Raw genomic sequence first — 18,547 nt, forward strand, 5'->3', positions numbered from 1 at the left:
CCTCTTATATATTTATACTTTCGGGTAAAAGATAAACTGTAAACTTGCCGCCAACAGCATAAACAATGTAAACTTTTTATTTTGTATTCACATAATTACTGCCGTACAAGCAGAAAATGTCTAACGCTGGTATGCTGCAGAAAAACTGATATATTTGTTTGTATAGGAAGTAATATACTTAAAGATCAAAAGAACTAGATTATTGTTTTAGAATAACTTCATCAAGCCTCGTAAGTAAATAACAAAAATTTTGACTAAGTGGTGTTTTTAATTGTCGAGCCAAATTTGCGTATCATTTCGTAATTAACAAAATAATAGTCTTGTTATACACAATTTTTTGGTTTAATTATTTTTGGGATTGAATTTTTCGGAATATTATAATGACAAATCCTTATTTCAAGACCAAAAATTAAAAAATTGAGAATTCCATGCGAGTAGTTACAATATTTTGTCGTTTCAGTAATTAATAATAGTAATCATATTAAGTTTTATTATTATTATTATTATTATTATTATTATTGTAATAATAATAATTTCATTGTTATATTTATCATTATTATTATTACTATAGATCACATAGTATTGCTGTACTATAATAGCAACTTTATAAATAACAAAAATAGTTATGGTTAACATCTATGAGGCTCTTTTACCCGATTTTACCGTCAAGCTTGAATCAGATGGCGCCAGGGTACGTCGCGGCTGTCATGGCCGTCTCACTCACACAACATTACTTTTCAGTGTTGTATGTACATAGGAAATTAAAGTGTAGTGGTAAAGCGCAATATTTGAAATTTTGAAATGAATAAGGAAGACAAGAAAGAATATTATGGGAGCTTAAAAGTTTCAGAATTGAAGAAGCTTTTAAAAGGGAAAGGAGGAGCAAGAGTCAGTGGAAGAAAAGCAGAACTCGTGGACAGGTAAGTGTACATTTTAGTTTATATTTACATGTTAGGCAAGTTTGCATGGTGTCATTGGTGTGTGGCGTTGTAATGTAATAGGCTAGAGGGGTTATTTTATGATTATCTGCACCCGAATGTACAAAATGACCTTGTGTCTGTAAGGATTTTTATTAAAAAAACAAATAAAACTCGTTGTAGAAAATATATATTTTCTTGTTTATTCATGTTTTTTTTTATATTTTACTGAATATCGACATGAGTGAGTTCTCACAAGATAAAAAGTTATCAAAACTTATATCAATGTATTTCATAACAATCGTTATATAATTATAAAACAGCTTCATCATGCAAGACATATATTTCATTTGTTGAATTCAATCTTTGATGAGATAAAACAGTAGAGACTATCAAGTATAAAAATATTTGTTGACCAGTCGCTTAAAAATTCAAAACTACTCTCAAACTGAAAACAGAAGATATTTATTGGTGCATAAATGAGAATGAATAGCCTGATTGATACTTCAAGTTTGATAAAAGTATCAACTTACCAGTTTCCGGAGTGTAAAAGTTCAAGACCTTCATTGATTTTATCGAAAGATAAAGTGTGCGTAACATAATTATCCAACATCAGTTTCTTGTTCATGTAATCATCAACTAGCTTAGGAACGCTGTCTTTGGACTTCCATCCTCCAAAAGCAGTTCCTTTCCACACGCGACCAGTGACCAATTGGAATGGGCGTGTGCTGATTTCTTGACCTGCAGCAGCAACACCGACAATAACAGATGTACCCCATCCTTTGTGACATGATTCCAGCGCCGCTCGCTAAATAAAACATTTGGATTAATAATTTTTTAACCAATCACCAATTTATCTGTAACAAACATACCATTGTTTGCACATTTCCTACGCATTCGAAAGTATAATCGAGACCACCATCAGTCAATTCAATCAATTTTTCCTGGATTGGTACATCATAATCCTTTGGGTTGATGAACTCAGTGCATCCAAACTCCTTAGCTAAAAAAAATAATAATAAAATATATGTGTATAAAACATACGTTAATGATATGCAAATCACAAAAACGTTTGTTCACACCTTTTTCAAACTTGGATGTATTCACGTCTATGCCGATAATGCGGGAGGCCCCGGCAGTTTTACATCCAAAGGCAACAGCCAAGCCAACAGCTCCCAATCCCCAGATAGCACAACTACTTCCAGGTTCTACTTTAGCAGTATTTAAAGCAGCTCCATATCCAGTTGACACACCACAACCCAATAAACAAATTTTATCAAAAGGAGCAGCTGGATCTACCTATTAGTAGTAAAAACATAAGGTTAAAGAGTTACTTTCATACTTGATTTATTTTTTTAAGATTTGCTGGTTAAAAGTTACAGTACCTTTGCAAGAGATATATCAGCAACAACGGTGTATTCAGAAAATACAGAGCAGCCCATGAAGTGATAAAGCTTTTTACCGTTGCAGGTAAAACGTGAAGTACCATCAGGCATTTCACCTTTTCCTTGAGTCGTCCGTATCTTACTGCAAAGATTGGTTTTGGGAGATTTACAAAATTTGCAATCACCACATTGTGGAATATATAAGGGAACGACGTGATCTCCTGCAGAGAATAGAAATTATGTAAACCCTGTTTTTGTACACAGGTATCAATAGAGATTCATTAAACAATTGTTTATTACATTCTAAATTGTCAAACATAAGTATTAACAGTTCAAATAGTAATTCATGCCTATTACATCCTGTCACGGAATATTAATGAAATCGGATCGTTAATCGTGTGACTCCAATTAAAAAACCTGCTCTCACCTGGCTTAAACTCTGTGACTTCAGGACCAATGCTTTCAACCACACCAGCACCCTCGTGTCCCAATACGCATGGAAAATTTCCTTCGGGATCTAAGCCATTAAGGGTATAGACATCAGTATGGCACAAGGCAAAAGAATAAATCTTTATTCTGACTTCATGAGCTTTTGGTGGAGCAACTTCAATTTCTTCCAGGGACAGAGGCTGCTTTGCTTGCCAGGCGACAGCAGCCTTACACTTGATAACCTGAATAAAATAGTGGATTAACTTTAAGATTGACTATCGGTATACTTAAATATTTTAGGGTAAAAAATCTTTAGTTTCATCGCAATGTAGCAAGAATTGTTTGCACGATTTGTTGGCACAAGAAAGACAAGTGTAAATTATTTACACAAAGTTTTTTGTGGCTAGTTTAAATTGCAGTAAATCTGAATAAGTACACCCTTCACTGCAACGTTGGCAAAAAAATTATAATTTAACTTGTGTCTCAATAATTAACGTCAAAAATGTCGTGACAAATACAAAAATCTTTTGTCCGACAAATAGTAGAAAAAATCATGTTGAATTACCTTGCCAGCAGTATCCGTCGCCATGTCAAGAGAAGTTTTAATTGACATTGAATCCACTTAGAAATAAATAAGTGGCGTGAGAAATTAGCTCAAGTACCAAATCGCTAACGGATCGATGCGGCTTTTATTTATTATTATTGGTACTAATGTAGGTTTGTTCAGCTTAGCGTTGGAAGCACTTTCGGGAGGTGCGTTCCGTTGGTTCCATAGGCTAAAGATCTAAGGATCTTAACAGACCAAGGGCTGAGGCCTGAGGATGGTTAAGGTGGTTCTTCACCTAACCCATTTACTTGAACTTACAGGGAAACTTGGAGGGATTGTTATTAAAGTTATAAGGCATCTTCTCTTAAAATTTCAAGTCCCTTTATCAGGCAAATTTTCGAAAACAAGTCAGTCAAAAAATGCACTTTCAACATGTATTCTTATGTAGGTTAATTTTCCATACTACGATATCATGTAATATCTCGTGAAGTAGACTTAAGATCGTAATAGAAAAAGTTTGCAGTGAAAGAAGAACTTTTCAGCTTTCTAATAATATAACAAAAGTTTGGGCTAATCAGGGAAATAGTATACGATATTTAATCGTAAACATAATCAGTTATTGATCAGCGAGAGCGAAATGTCTGCCGTGTAAACGAGCAGACGCTCGGATCGCGCGCGCAAATTTAAAATGACTCACTTACTAATATGGCAATAAGACAATCAGTAAAATTATTTTATGATTAATATTTGTTGAAAATAAAAATACTTACACAAGCTGCAGCTTGTAGAGCTCGTGTTTTGGCCACCGATGCCAATATTTTATCTAGCCTTAATTGTACTTTCTTTTTGACAAATTTTCCTTTCATTTTCCCGCTCGTACAGCGGGCAGGATATTTAGGTGGCATCACTATTTTGTACGATTACAATTATTTAACTATTTCACTGACTGATAAGAGATACATCGGATAATAAAAACAAAAGTGAAGGGGTTACATTTGTGCGGCAGACGACGCTCGACGATTGTATATTATATATATAGGTACATGCAGAAATCGCCGGCAACGTCTGCTTGAGTAGGAGCGTACATGCCATTTTCAAAACCTTGCGTCAAAAAAAATTTTTTTATAACTCTTACTCTGACTTTATTAGCTTGTTTATTTGTATGTAAATGCAATGATATAATAGTCAAGTGCCAGTACAACATATTTTATGTTGCAAATAATACGCTAATCGAAAATTAGAAAACCACAGGGTCCCGTGTCGCTTTGATACGGCACCATCGTTAAGAATCACCTTAAAAATTTAAACCAGCCGCAACAATCACCAGTATTTAGAAATTGCACAATTTAGAGAGATCCTAAATATTTTTGCTATATTTTATTTTGGTGAAGAGTTATGTGCTAATTAAAGTAGTGCCATGTGATCGATTTTTTAAACCAGCCCCAACCTAGACCGACGAATAGAATAAAAAGTTGTTTTCAACAATTGCAAATTTGCGGCAAGATTAGAACTTATCTTCTACACGAAAATCAACCTTAAAAAAAAATGGACCCAAAACCAGCCACAACTTAGCTAGTTAATTTTTTTACGACAATTTATACCTGAAACCAAAGTTGCGGCAGTTTTTAGATTTAATAAAGGGGGGAAATGATCTTTCCACACACTGCTCATATCTTAAATCTTTATCTACAATATATACTCATCCAAGATTATTGATAATGCATTTCTACAATTGGGCTGACGACCGTGATGAAAAAAAAAAACTGCCGGCTGAACTCTTCATTCAAACAAATGCAACAAAATTGTATCAAATAAATATAGTTGAAAATTACAGTTATTCACATTAATACATAATTACCATTTAATGACAAAATTTACATACTACATTTTTCTTTTTTTTTTTCTTTTGATTTAAAAAGCAACAATATTCTCCTAATCTATATCTATAGAGTTAATTCTATACCTGAATATAGAATATTGCAAAAAAAAAAACAGTCTATCAATTACTTGCTTTATTCACACGTACTTTTTCACATCATAACTATGCATTAAATAAAATGTATATAAAGAAAAATATATAGGGAGCAATAAGTATTAAATTGCAGCCCTGGCCGTAACTTGTTAATGCTTTGCATTGCTGTTATAAAATTTTTTGGTCCGTTTTTTTTTCATCTTGCGGACACGCAAAACAAAAAGTTGTGCAAACTGATTTTCAAAAACGTATGTGGGAAAAAATAGTTTTTTAAAAAAAAAGCTAAACATAACGTAATTATAAATAGAAATAATTAAATCCGAATTTTTTAAAAACATAGGCTTCACGGAATGATCCATATAATATGTATACTTATTCAAGTGTTTACTCTACCGAAAACAGGAGCTAGTCTACGTGTACTTACAAAACGTAAACATCAACAATAAGATAATCGAAAGTCAAAAACGTATACCAGAGGAGGGGGAGTGGGGCGAAACTTTGAAGGGACGCAAACGCAAGTAGGTACACATATTGTTATATTGAAGCTACACCACGAGAGTTGTATCATATCAAATGAAGAACATTTTACATTACATTGTAGTCTATAGTGTTAATACCTCAACAAAGGTCAAAAACACTTGAATATATATATATAAATAAAAAAAAAGTGTAGTTGATAAGCGTGTGAAATTATTATTATTTATAATATTGCACGTGCGTTGTTCTTTTTGAGGAAAAACGAGTGCTTTTGTGAAATACATTAAAGTTGGATTTTCTTTTTGCCAAATCCTCAAATAATTAACTCACGACACGATGAAGAGATCGTCGTCGCAGCTCTCGCTAGCCAAACTCTCGGCCCTTCGCATGTACTTCCATCACTGGGCCCTCAAGTGGCAATACGGAAACACGAGGGAAGATGTAAGTGTTTTTCTTTCTTTTTCAATCCAATTTTCGTCAAAAATGTGATGATATAACTTTATTCCAATGGCTCAAAATTAACTAACGACAGACAAAAACAATTAAGTAAGTGTACGTCGAAAAAAAATGAGTGAGTAAAATCACATAATCCAAAAAGCGCGGTGATGTATATGTATGTATGTGTAGACAATTAAACAAAACTACCGTTGATCGAACAACTTCCGTGTACACGCGTAGGTGCCTAGGAAGCCCGACCTGCCGACCATAATCGTCCTGCTGCAGGCAGTGGGATTCAAACTGCGGGAGTTGAAGAAGAAGGTCGATCGCTCGGGAGCAGAGGAGCCGGCCGGTGGTGAGGAGCCCGCCGGGAGCGTCAAGATCACCGTGGAGTGCGGCTCCTCGAGGATGGCCGCCGTCCTGGACATGAGCGATGTGAGCTGCGCCTGCCAGGACAACGTCGACCCGAACACCGGCTCCTTCTGGAGCATCACGGGAACCGGGCCCATGGCAGTTGAGTCCACAATAATTGTACAGTCCCTGCTGATATAATCGCCTGACATTTTTGCATATGATATGATACACCAGATTTTCACAATTGGTGATGTATATATATAATCAGGTGAGTATCGGACGAGCTTTGATCGAAGCTTTTATACTGAACAGAGTTTACTGATATCCACATGATACAATCACCTACTGGTTACATCCATATCGGGTGGTGATCATGGGAAAATTAATGGTGAATATTAGGTGAACACCACGCCAAAATATCAGGTGATTATTAATCATACATCTGGTGCTCAGCAGCCGGGGTATACGCTTGTCTCGGTACGAATCGAGAGAGACACAAATGAGACGACGTAATTGTACGCAGGACAGCAGCCACCAGAACCGAGTGGTTGAGGAGACGGGCAGCAGCCTCCTGCCCGACATGTCCAAGGAGTCGATGCAAGCGATCCAGGACGTGCTCTACCGGGTGGTCAAGGTCATCGACGCCAAGGGCGAGGTCGACACGAACGAGTTCAAGGTGGCCGCCGTGGGTGGAGCCGCTCGTCACAGGCGCCAGAGCATCTCGACCCTCCAGGACCCCGACAACGACGCCAGAGGAGGTGGCCTCCTTCGAAGCAACACCGATTTTTACAAGCAGCCTGGGGTTAACGATACGGCAAGAGCATGTTTTTTTCTTTCTTTTTTTTTTTTTTTTTTCCTACCCTGGGAGTTTTTGAGAGGCTGGTGCATTGAGAGAAAAAAAAAATGGTAAAAATTACTGTGCTAGAATGGTCATCTGGTAGTGTTCGGTTGTCTCTAGAGACTTTTTACTGTTTAGAGCAGTAATTTTTGTTGTTGGAATTACCAGTGATTTTTACTGTTTGTACGATAGAAATTACTGTCCGGAATATTGGTATAAAAATTAGGTTGGCCAATCAAGTAAAAAGTCCCTAGACGGCAATTGCCATTCTATGGAACAGTGTATAATTTTCATTATTTTTTTTCTCTCGGTATGTGCCCTCGGATAGGAAAAATATAGGATTCGCCACATAACCGCCATCGCACCGCGGCTACCTCATATACAGCCCCGGAGATGAAAACTATACCATTGTTGTTTATAACATCTCGCTTGAATTTAAAGAAGCCAATAAGTGCATCATTGAAGTATAGTTTGCTCGCGCACAAGTCGACAAGGCCAAAATGTGACAATAATGCTTCAGAACCCGAGCGAGGACCACGCAAGGAGGAGGAGACAGAGCATGGGTGCCGAGTGCGCAAGGGAGGTGCATCAGCCGAAGCTCCAGCGCCAGAGCACGTACGAGCTGCAGATCAGCGCAGGTGGCGAGGAGGTCGCGGAGGAGCCGAGGCCGCAGGTGAACCGCGTCTCGAACTCGCCCATGCGACGGCTCGCCGAGGACTCGTTTGGCCAGGTGACGGTGCAGAGCAACGACGGGGACGCCGATCTCGCCGACTGCGTGCTCAAGGCCCACGGGATCCTGGGCAGCGCCGTCGAGCTCCTCAAGGACAAGATACCCGCCAACTCGACCTTCGGCCAAGGTGCGCCCAATATTTCCACCACACGTATTGTCATATCCAAAGTCATGTAGCTTTTCCATCTCTCCCCCTCCGCCGGGCAGACGAGCTGTTCAACCGGACCAGGAGCAGTTGCTCGTTGACGGGCAACAACTGCATCAGCCCACCGTCGAGCAGTGACAGTTTCACCAGCGGCCGGGGTATTCCGAGCAGCTCTTCGTCGGGGCTGGCGAGTAGTCTCTTGCCCAAAAAGCCGCAGCAGCGCTCGATCCCCAGACCAACGGTACGTATCCCGAGCACCGGAGTATCGAGAGGACCGAGCTCCACTCCGGGCTTATGGCCGCGCGCGTCCTTGGCTCAGCGGAGGACAGTTCCTGGCAAAACGACGGCCCCACCGCTTCCGCCTCTCGGGAGGCGCGTCAAGGACCATACGGAGGCCCCTGGGACCCCGGGAATGGGTGAGATTTTTGTAGAACGGATGGGGTTCTTTTTTTTTTTTTTTTATTGTACCCAGGCGTGTAGCGGTGAATGAAATTTCAGTCCAGGGTTCGAGGGCCACACGAGCGAAGGTGCCGGTCGCCAGCAAACTTGCTCGGTTGGCCAGTCCGGTGCAGTTGGCGGACCGTGTGGGGCTTCCGCGGGAAAACAAGAGCCAAGTGGGCAACCCGCGGCTGGGACGTCGAACCTTGTCAGTGACCGCTGGCGCGTCCAGTGCGTCGAGCAACGGTGCGGGGCGGGCGTCGTTCATCAAGCCACCGTCGGGTCGTTTCAACGGCAGCGGCGTCTCCTCGACCAGCAACGTGTCCAAGCCCGGTTTCGCGGCTTTGAGGAAATAAACTGTTTTCATCGAGCGAGTTTTTCATGAGTTTTATGGTAATGAGATATATTATACCTGTTTTACGCGGAAAGTCACGAATATGGTGTTTTTAGCAAGTACTAGTTGATTTTTAGAAGAATTTTAATCGCTTGTTATTGTGCATCTGGGACAATTTAATGGTCCATGTCTTGGTTTTTTTTTTTTTTTCATTGTAATATTTTAACAACAATATGATGCAGCGGCTTTTTTTCATGTTGATTTGTGGCTGAGGGATATTTTATATAATCCCGTGTATGTATAATAAATCGATGTCTTCTTTGGTCTGGTCACTGCGGACGATCGTTCTGTTATGAATTTTTTTTTTTTTTTATGAATATAATTTATTGTAAATAAACCTACTCAACTCTTTTTTTAACTCTGATTATTATTGTAAATTATTAACTTTGTCTCAAACTTTCAAAGGTTTTTTCTGGCAATTATGTATGAGAGATCCGTTGTCTTAAACGTTTCGGATAATATATAATTATGTGATTGCAATATTCCAGAAATAGAATTTTTTTTTCTCTCAGAGACCTCTATTGTAGGTATATATAAACGTGTGAATCGAATATTTAAATAGTTGATGAATAAATAGGAGTGTGAAAGTGAGAAATAAGTATTTAAATTATTTATACCAGTGACGGAAATAGCTGATAAATTATTATACATACATTTCTCACATAGGTCATAGCACAAAAAAATCCCGATATTTTGACGCGTGCAATAAGATTTTCGAATTTTAACGTTCGGAATTTGTTCGCTATATTATATTTGATAGGTATAGGGTTCAAAATAGTGGGAAACTTTTGGGCCCGGCTCTATTGTCATTTTTCAAACCCCATATTAGTTTAAATGGGATTTATGAAAAATTTCAAAAAGCATTACGATAATAATAGATCTGTAATGGTAGTTTCTTGGTGAATTTTGAATCTCTGCTCATAAATTTCAAATAGTGAAAAGGGTACAACTTTTTTTTAAATGGTGCATGTACACTACTTAAACAGTGAAACAGTCGATTTCACTATTTCAAAGTTTTATACTCATAACGTATTTGAACTAGTGAATATTCACTATTTCTACCAAGTTAACGTTTCACTATATTTAAATTAATTGATTAACTTATTGTTTATACCATTTGAAATAATGTGTATAGGTTGTAATATTATCTTCTTTTGGATCAAAATCGTTCATTGCATTGCTGATAAATAATTAAAATTGAAATTTATAACGATTGGGTGCGAATGAACAATTCTAATTTTTCACTATTTCGCCAGTGAAAATCTTGTTGAAATTTTTACTACTTCAAATTGAGAGTTAATAGAAGTTTTTCTGCGAGTTTTTTTTATTTTTTTTTTTTTTATTTCAACACCACATAGTACTTACATCACTCATCCATAGGGAGGACAAATGAAGAAAGTTTCGCAGATCACAGGCATTTGAAACCCCGAGGCAAAGCCGAAAACCCTGTGTAGATTCAATCATGTCTGGCAGCTCTTATTTTTTCGAAAAATTGTGCTGAAAAATTTTATGATACGAATAACACCACTCAAATCTGATTTTTCGTGTTCCCCACCATGAATTCTCTATCAATATTATCAAGTGTAATTTATAATTTAAAATATCAAAACAATGTGCAGCAACTCTTACTTTCCTATGAAGTAGCTAGTTATTTAATAAATAATGTTATAATAGATATAATATAGATCTATTATACATATAATAGATATAACATATAATAGATTAAATAAAATCAACGTTATCCATAAGGTAGAAAACTTTAATTATCCGCGGACTGCTCTTGGTGTTGTGTGCCATACATAATATCCCATTAGTACATAAAATCTTAAAAAAACAGTGAGGTGACAACGGACACAGCCGGTTTCGCTGATATTATTATATTATGTGTAAAAAGATATCTTACATAGGTTTCATGCAAATGATGTCGCGTGAAAGATGTGTCATAATATTATCCAAAGGTTATCGCAAACAAATAATTTTTTAACTGTGATGAACGTTGGTATGTATGTGTAATCTAGTTTTGCGTATAAACTTGCTAAATAAATAAGTGATTTGAGATAAATGAGTGCGAGTCCAATATACAAATGATATGCTGCGCCGAAATGGATAGGAAATTTGACTATTACATCAGATATTATTGACCTTCGTTACTTTTTAAGGCTATATAACTTCATTTTTATTTCAAGAATGTAATTCTTACAGCCACTTACAAAAGACTACAAAGATTAATAAACAATTCGAATATTATTACGTCAAACTTACTTGATCTTTTATTTTTGTTAAATGGTACTTTTTTACTGTAATGACAAATATATTCATAATTTTTTACGAAATTCAGTACTAATCGATTAATATAAATCAAAACGTATTCCTAAATAAAATATAGTACTGTAAAGTGTTTTACAATATATATATATATTTTTTTTAATATACAGTCTTGTCTTAAGTACATGCAAAACTGTAAAATTGCGAAATATATATGATTAAATTACGATTGCATAATATATGATATCGAATTACTGCCTTACAGAACGTAAAAAAGTCATGTACGAGAAAGCTGTTTTCATTATCTGGAAACGAAAAAATGAACAAATATATGAGGAATTACTAGAGGTAGTAGACGTTAAATTACATGAATGTATATGTCATGGTTATACTTGCCATCCCATAAGTAATGTAGTTCAAAAAGCATAATTTCCCTGCAGTAAAGACGGAAGGCTTCATGCATCGATACATCATAATTAGTAGTAAAGTTTTGGATTTTTTTGATAATCGATACCATTCGCCCATGTAACTGAGAAAATCAACGTTTGGATAAAGTACCTGGAATAATTTACGTCTAGAAAGATTTTTAACGGCAGAATATAAAATATGGTTACAGTGATCTAAACAAATCATTGCTTTCGTCTTCGAGGAGTTGTCCTGGCCAATTTATAGCAAACAAAGCGGCTACTACGGCCACTAAAAACGCACCTTGTCTGATTAATTCAAAAAAGCTGTTACTTTCGAGGATCTACAATGTCAAAAAATAACTATATATTGTTGTACCTATACATAATTTTATAGAGTACAAAAATTGTTAGAACTTACACAGATCGGCATGATGCTGAGAAACACTGACAGAAAGGTGATCGTTATGGCAAACAACAGGTTAAACGTTTCTTCAAAGGTGTCTATAAGTCTTTTTATTATGTTTAAAATCAATGATTTGTTTTTCAAACTTTTAATCGTTTGACCTACTCTAAATGTACCATTCTATAGCTAAAAAATCGAAATGATTCATACTTGTGTTTACCAAAGATTATGCAAATATTACAAGAATGGCAATTTAAAAAGTACCGGTTGGACGACAGTTCCGTTGTTATTTGGTACTGTTACTGGTTTTTTGTATTTAATAAAAAAAAAAAAGTTCAGATTTTTAAAATAATTTTAGGGGTTCGTTATATTTATGCAAAAAATTTTCCTGACAGAATAAAACAATTACTTTTAATTACTGATACATCTCTAATTTTATTTTATATCCAAGCAGAAATTTTTTTTCTGATTAAGTAACGAAAGAAAAATAATAACTAATAATAAAATTTAATAAAGTCCAGATTTGAGACTATAATAAAGTTTAGTGAGTGTTGTTACTAGTGATTATTTTTTATCACATTTTTTTTCGTCATGTCATTATATAAACATCGAAAAAAGTGGTAACTAGAAAGAACTGCTATGGTTAATTATCACTATTTAACACTTGACTTTTAAGATTTATCAAAAACTAATAGCTATTAATAATTGTTAATAGTAGATCATTCTTGTTGTCTTATATTTTATATCAGATGGAAAAAAATAATAAAAAAATAATAATCTTTGAGGCACGATTGTACCGTTCAAACTCGTGAACAAAAAAAAAAGTAACTAATAATAAGGATTAAAAAGTTTTAATAATAACTTGTGATAGACAATTATGAATAATAAGTCTTATGACTTGTCTCAAATCTAGACATTAAAAACTGTAATCATTTTTTTATTTTCTGCTAATTTTAAAAAATAATTATTACCAACTTATCGAGTAAAATTATTTCCGCTTAAATATCGAAGGCACACAGCGCCGCAGCCTTGAAAATATGTAGGTACCTCATCTCCCTATTACCTCATTTTTCTTATGTCTACCAGACCATGATGCAAACTTACTGGTCGATAGAGCAAAAATTGAAGAAAAATTATCAGTGCATTTTTTAAATAATATTAGCTGTATAGCTTATCAAGTCATTACGTTTGAAGCAAATATTCGTTAAATTTAGATGTGATAAACCAATTATTTACGAAAAATTAACAAACGAATTATAAGTATGTCGAACTAGGTATCTCTATACATATATTATAGCCCGTATTTGGTGAATGTCGTCACACAAAGGCACATTTTACTGAAGGTTAGTTTTTATGAGGGTTGAAGGAATTTGAATTACACACTTACATTTACAGCATATGCATACTCAACTCTAAACAATGATGATGTAATTTAATAGCAGAAGTAATCGTATTGTACGCTTCCAAATCTTTATTCGCCAATTCCGTTGAGGCCAAGTGTATTCGGTATCTATAAAAGATTTTTATAACATTATTCAAGAGTTAGAAAAAATAGTTGTCCGACGAACAGTAAATGTAGCAAATCATTCATGTCCTACTTTACTATATGAAGTTGTCCAACAACTGATTTTAAAATGTTCAAAAAACTGAAAAAAATAGTTAAAATCGTGAAGGTAGCGATAATCATGAGCGTCAAACTTGCAAAGTAATACTCGAAGTAGTATTTGTTTGGATCGGCGATAAACTTGATTTTGATAATAAACATTTTTGCTCGAGACTCTTCCAAAGGTATAATTAGGTCTAAAAATACTGGTGTCAATGTTGCTACACAACATAGTATAAAACATCCTGCTAAGAGGCCTGAAAAATAAAATCAAGGCATCAATAATTAGGGTTACATTATTGTATACGTGGTAATTTTTTTTTTTTATAACTACAAGACAAAACTTTCAACAAAAACAATCCTGAGTCTGCATTTTTCAACATAATAGCTTTTTCATTGTAATCGTCTATTGACATCCAATTGAGCGCGAAATTTTCCGTAATTCTGCGCACCTATATTTGGAAAAGACATTTTAAGCTCGTTTAAATTATTCGAGGAAAGAGAACAAAATACTATACAAAAATTTGATATTAGAGACCGCCTTATTGTTAAGTACGATGAAATAGTATTCCGATAGTGCTATTGACAAATACAAGAAGACATTGAAATTTTCTGTCCAAACGGAGAAGTCAATGCCGTAGTTTGTAATTATGCCCGTCACCTGAAAAACATGGAGTAGCAGAGTTATTACAACATTTTATTTTCTGAAATTTATATTTACGACGCACTATTTAATAAGTAGTTTTTTATGTGAAAATATGGTGAATCAACTGTGCATAGATAAATAAGTGTATGAAAAAAATAAGAAAAAAAAAAATGTATAAGAAATCACGAACATAAAAAGCTGACTGTGCCATATTAAGTACGTATACAACATAATCGTCTAGCGACTCTAAATCGATTGTGTACGGCTGCATTGAAAGCCAACAACATAGTAACGGCCAATGTCGAATTGGGATTTGTCAAAAGATAAGATTGTTAGTCTTATAAAAAAAGCTGACGTATTAAAAAAAAATGAGTTTTTTGCATTTCCGAAAGTAAAGATTATTTTTTACCACCACAGGTAATGATAAAAAAATGATCATGATTTTCCACTCACAAAAATTGCCTGGTTTAAACTTGGGGTATTACATGTATGAAGTATAAGTTTTCATTATTGTGTAGTAAAACCATAATTCAATCGGGTGACTTATCCTAAACTTTTTATGTTGAAAAGTCAAAGCTTGGACTCAAATGGCTCGCGTATTACAATATAAGATGTGTTAAATTTTTTTTTTTCAATAATATGCGCTTGAAAATTCAACAAAATTAAAAAAAAAAAAAAAAAAATTCACTACTACATTGATATGTTGCATGATATTTCTAATATCTACTTTACTCTATTACACTTAAACCTTTGCATGTAAGTCGTAAAAGTAGGTAAACTAGGCAGGTACGGGGCCACCTTTCCCCATTTCGAAATAAAAATAAATAAAAAATAAAAATAAGAGAAATGGAAATAACAATGAAATAAAAATAATTTTTAAATCTAAAAAAATTTTGAGATCCTGCCTAGGTGAGCGTGGCCAGGCATGGGTGGAGGGACCGGAGATGTGTGCAATGGCACGAAACTCTGATGGAGGGGAAAGATGGCCCCGTACCTGCCTAGTTTACCTACTCGTAAATAACCGTTTGTAAGCAAAAACAATCTACTCACCGCAACGATTTGTCCAAATATCAGTACTGATGACCCAATAAATATCAAAACTATTCTTTCGAATGGAGGTCGGTAATGCCACAAGCCGATCATAATCATCATGTGCTTAATTATTTTTCCATATTTTATGTCAAAAAATTTATCAAATTCCGTTGGACTCATTTTTTTACTGAATTTTGCCATTGTTCCCGCTTACAACTAACTCTTTCATCAAGGGTTTGAGCTGCTCTATGCTACCTTATTTTTTATTAATGTACTAAAAATGTAAATAGTTACGAAACTATTGTTAAAAGTATATTCCAGCATATTTTAATTGCGCTTCAATTTGCATGTGTGATATTAGAGGTCAAGCTTTATTGACATCGTCTATATAACATTTCTAGAAAAATGGAAGAATCCAAGACCTTGACAAATGTAACTTATTCTTTTTTTTAGGTATAATAAAATAATTTATAATGAACAGTTGGGAACAGTCCGATTGCGTTCGCCCCGTGTGCAGAGCTGTCTCGAGATCAAAGTGCTGGATGACTTTATACTTTTATAAACAAAGCCAAAAACAGGAAAAGATAGTAGGAAAATTTTTTTTAATTGAATTAATTAGTATTTTAGATACGCGTATGAACAATAGTGGCACCCTCCGGGACAAAAAAACTTTTCAAAAGCTTTAGGGCCCAAAGTGATTTACTGGGCGCAAAGTGTGCCCACGGGCTCAAAATTTTTCCGCTCACTTTTCATCAAATTAGAATAGTAGTTTTCGTCGGATAAGTGCCATCGTCTCCAGGGCTATTTTGCGGCCCGAGGGACGTAAGATAAGTACGATGATATATTCAATAGTCGTTTTTTTAGTACGTAATACAAAAAAAAATATGTTGAACACAAAAGGATTTTTCAAGAGATAACAAAATAATGAATAAATATATGAAAGGCTGTTTAAACGAATTATAACTGAAACAAAATAATTTTATATCAAATGGACAGATTACAATATGTAAGTTGATTAAAGTTGGAAAATTATATCAAGTTAAAGCAGCGGACGTATGTTTTTCTTGATTTCTCAAAATTTTCACCCTTTGTTAGAAGAAATGAAAAAAAGAGAGAAATTTGATTCAGAAAAACGCAAATAATAAAGCAGGACACTGGTTTTTAACAGAAATGTTAAAATAAAAGCAAAAAACATGTACACACCAGCAAGTAGTCATCCACGTCCTACTTACCTCACTTATACCTGTATAGGTGCGGATCGGGGGGCTACAACTACGTAGCCAGCAATTTAAGCCGTATCCGTCTTCGTGGGTGTGGCCGTAGACATACGTCATGAGCCAGTGTGCACACATCACTGAACGATTTCTGTCAATTTGGTCTATATATACTAACCAGACTCTTTTTTCGCCACATGCGGGAACGAGTCATGCCGCCACGCGGTCGAAGATTCAGTTATACTATCAACTCAGCATTTACAATGCTGCTGTGTCCATCCGTTATCGATAACCAAGACAATTACAGCGTGACCAAACGGGATACCCGCCTATAGCGGCAAATTCAAATTGGTTCTAAAACCAATGAACTTAAATTCTAGCTCTTAACCCTTTACCCCAAGTACTTTAACTCCATAATCCTGTTACGTATAGCGACGTCACCTATACTATCGTACGTTACAACCCTGTACTCTTAAGCCCTTAAACCAAATGACCCGGGGTGTAGAGTTCAATGAGTTAATAATTTAATTTTCTTATTAACAATAAAAGCGCTACTCATCACAAAAAACAGAAATAACTTGTAAATCATTAAAATAGTACTGTTAGGGTGAAAAAAAAAATTAACAATTGAAATAACTCGGTTAGCTAATAAATAAAAATTATTAACAAGCATAATCTTCCACTTTCGATCTCTTGAGCTCCTAACTCTTCACCCCAATTGCAGTACAACAATGTGAAATATCGTGTAGTGTGTTTTTTCCTGTGTATACTTATACGTTCAAAGTTTCAAAAACATCTATCAGAAAAACCTATGTGTGATAAATGTCCTCTTAAATCCCGTAATTCTCTATGCAATTCCAACGTAATAAACTGATGCGTTCAGTTATATTAGTTAACTTTAATAAACTACTAATCACTAATAACTAATTCATTACAATTTTTATGCAAAAAGTGCTTACAACTTTGAATGTCACAACTTTAAAACTTTTAAAACTACTGAAGTTGTATTGTACAAGGATAAATGACTTATAAGTCCAGTGAACTATTTTAGAAGAGTGATCTTTAAATGTGCAAGTCATTAAAATATTAGTTTGCCATAATTTTATAGATATATTCTTATTAAAAAAAAAAATCGAATTATGATCTATTTTGTCCTACGTCACTTTCTAGGGTAGAATCACTTGAAGTAAAAGGCTAGAAACTTAAAAGCTTAAAAATGAGAAATTTTATGTGTTAATAATTTTTACTAATATATGATAACCAAGTTGTATAAATAATTAATACTTTTTTCAATTTACAAAAATCATTCAAATGATTTAAAAATTATTTCCTTTGTTTGTGATGATTAAGTAGCTCTTTTATAGTTGATAAGAAAATTTAATTATTAACAAATTAAACTCCACACCCAGGGTTAATTTGTTTAAGGGCTTAATAGTACAGGGTTACGGGGTGTAAGCAACTGGGGTGAAGAATTAGGAGCTCAAGAGATCGAAAGTGGAAGATTATGCTTGTTAATAATTTTTATTTATTAGCTAACCGAGTTATTTCAATTATTAATTTTTTTTTTCTCCCTAACAGTACTATTTTAATGATTTACAAGTTATTTCCTTTTTTTGTTTTAAGTGGCTCTTTTATTGTCAATAAAAAAATGAAATTATCATCTAACTGAACTCCACACTCAGGGTTATTTTATTTAAGGGATTAAAAGTACAGGGTTATGGTGTAAAGGGTATTATGGGGGTTAAGAATAACTTGAATTTACGTTGATTGGTTTTAGAACGTTTGAATTTGCCGCTATAGGCGGGTGTCCCATTTGACCACAGTCACAGTTCTATATACACACACATATTTTCATCACCCCTAACCCCTAACCCTCCACCCCCCACACCTAGCTGAGAAAGACTCTTTCACCA

The 18,547-nt window shown here is 34.9% G+C and overlaps 2 protein-coding genes across 2 annotated transcripts; one reads left to right on the forward strand and one right to left on the reverse strand.

Annotated features, from left to right (window-relative positions):
* Window positions 1–1,091: 1,091 nt before the first annotated feature.
* Window positions 1,092–3,421, reverse strand: Fdh (alcohol dehydrogenase class-3 Fdh). The gene is made up of 7 exons (XM_014360364.3): window positions 3,297–3,421; window positions 2,730–2,973; window positions 2,303–2,523; window positions 2,000–2,216; window positions 1,790–1,920; window positions 1,451–1,725; window positions 1,092–1,365 (listed from the first exon to the last, which is right to left on the reverse strand). The coding sequence occupies exons 1-7, from the start codon at window positions 3,342–3,344 to the stop codon at window positions 1,341–1,343; spliced, it is 1,161 nt and encodes a 386-aa protein (XP_014215850.2). The 5' UTR covers window positions 3,345–3,421; the 3' UTR covers window positions 1,092–1,340.
* A 2,532-nt stretch (window positions 3,422–5,953) lies between these two features.
* Window positions 5,954–9,212, forward strand: LOC106644725 (uncharacterized). Its single transcript, XM_014360370.3, has 6 exons — window positions 5,954–6,168; window positions 6,406–6,678; window positions 7,043–7,333; window positions 7,878–8,214; window positions 8,295–8,648; window positions 8,731–9,212. Exons 1-6 carry the CDS (start codon window positions 6,064–6,066, stop codon window positions 9,024–9,026), a joined length of 1,656 nt encoding a protein of 551 aa, XP_014215856.2. The 5' UTR covers window positions 5,954–6,063; the 3' UTR covers window positions 9,027–9,212.
* Window positions 9,213–18,547: the final 9,335 nt, after the last annotated feature.

Source organism: Copidosoma floridanum, unplaced genomic scaffold (genome assembly GCF_036245765.1).
Source record: "Copidosoma floridanum isolate Cflo_tuat_1 unplaced genomic scaffold, Cflo_Japanese_pri ptg000029l, whole genome shotgun sequence".
Classification (NCBI taxonomy): domain Eukaryota; kingdom Metazoa; phylum Arthropoda; class Insecta; order Hymenoptera; family Encyrtidae; genus Copidosoma; species Copidosoma floridanum.

Bases quoted from the DNA above. Each gene is read 5' to 3' on its own strand.
- Fdh (XM_014360364.3), bottom strand. From the start codon at position 3,344: ATGTCAATTAAAACTTCTCTTGACATGGCGACGGATACTGCTGGCAAG. The intron at 2,524-2,729 runs GTGAGAGCAGGT...TATTCTCTGCAG, and splicing joins AGTCACAGAGTTTAAGCCAG to GAGATCACGTCGTTCCCTTA. The intron at 2,217-2,302 runs GTACTGTAACTT...TACTACTAATAG, and splicing joins CTGATATATCTCTTGCAAAG to GTAGATCCAGCTGCTCCTTT.
- LOC106644725 (XM_014360370.3), top strand. From the start codon at position 6,064: ATGAAGAGATCGTCGTCGCAGCTCTCGCTAGCCAAACTCTCGGCCCTT. The intron at 7,334-7,877 runs GCAAGAGCATGT...ATAATGCTTCAG, and splicing joins AGCCTGGGGTTAACGATACG to AACCCGAGCGAGGACCACGC. The intron at 8,215-8,294 runs GTGCGCCCAATA...TCCGCCGGGCAG, and splicing joins CAACTCGACCTTCGGCCAAG to ACGAGCTGTTCAACCGGACC.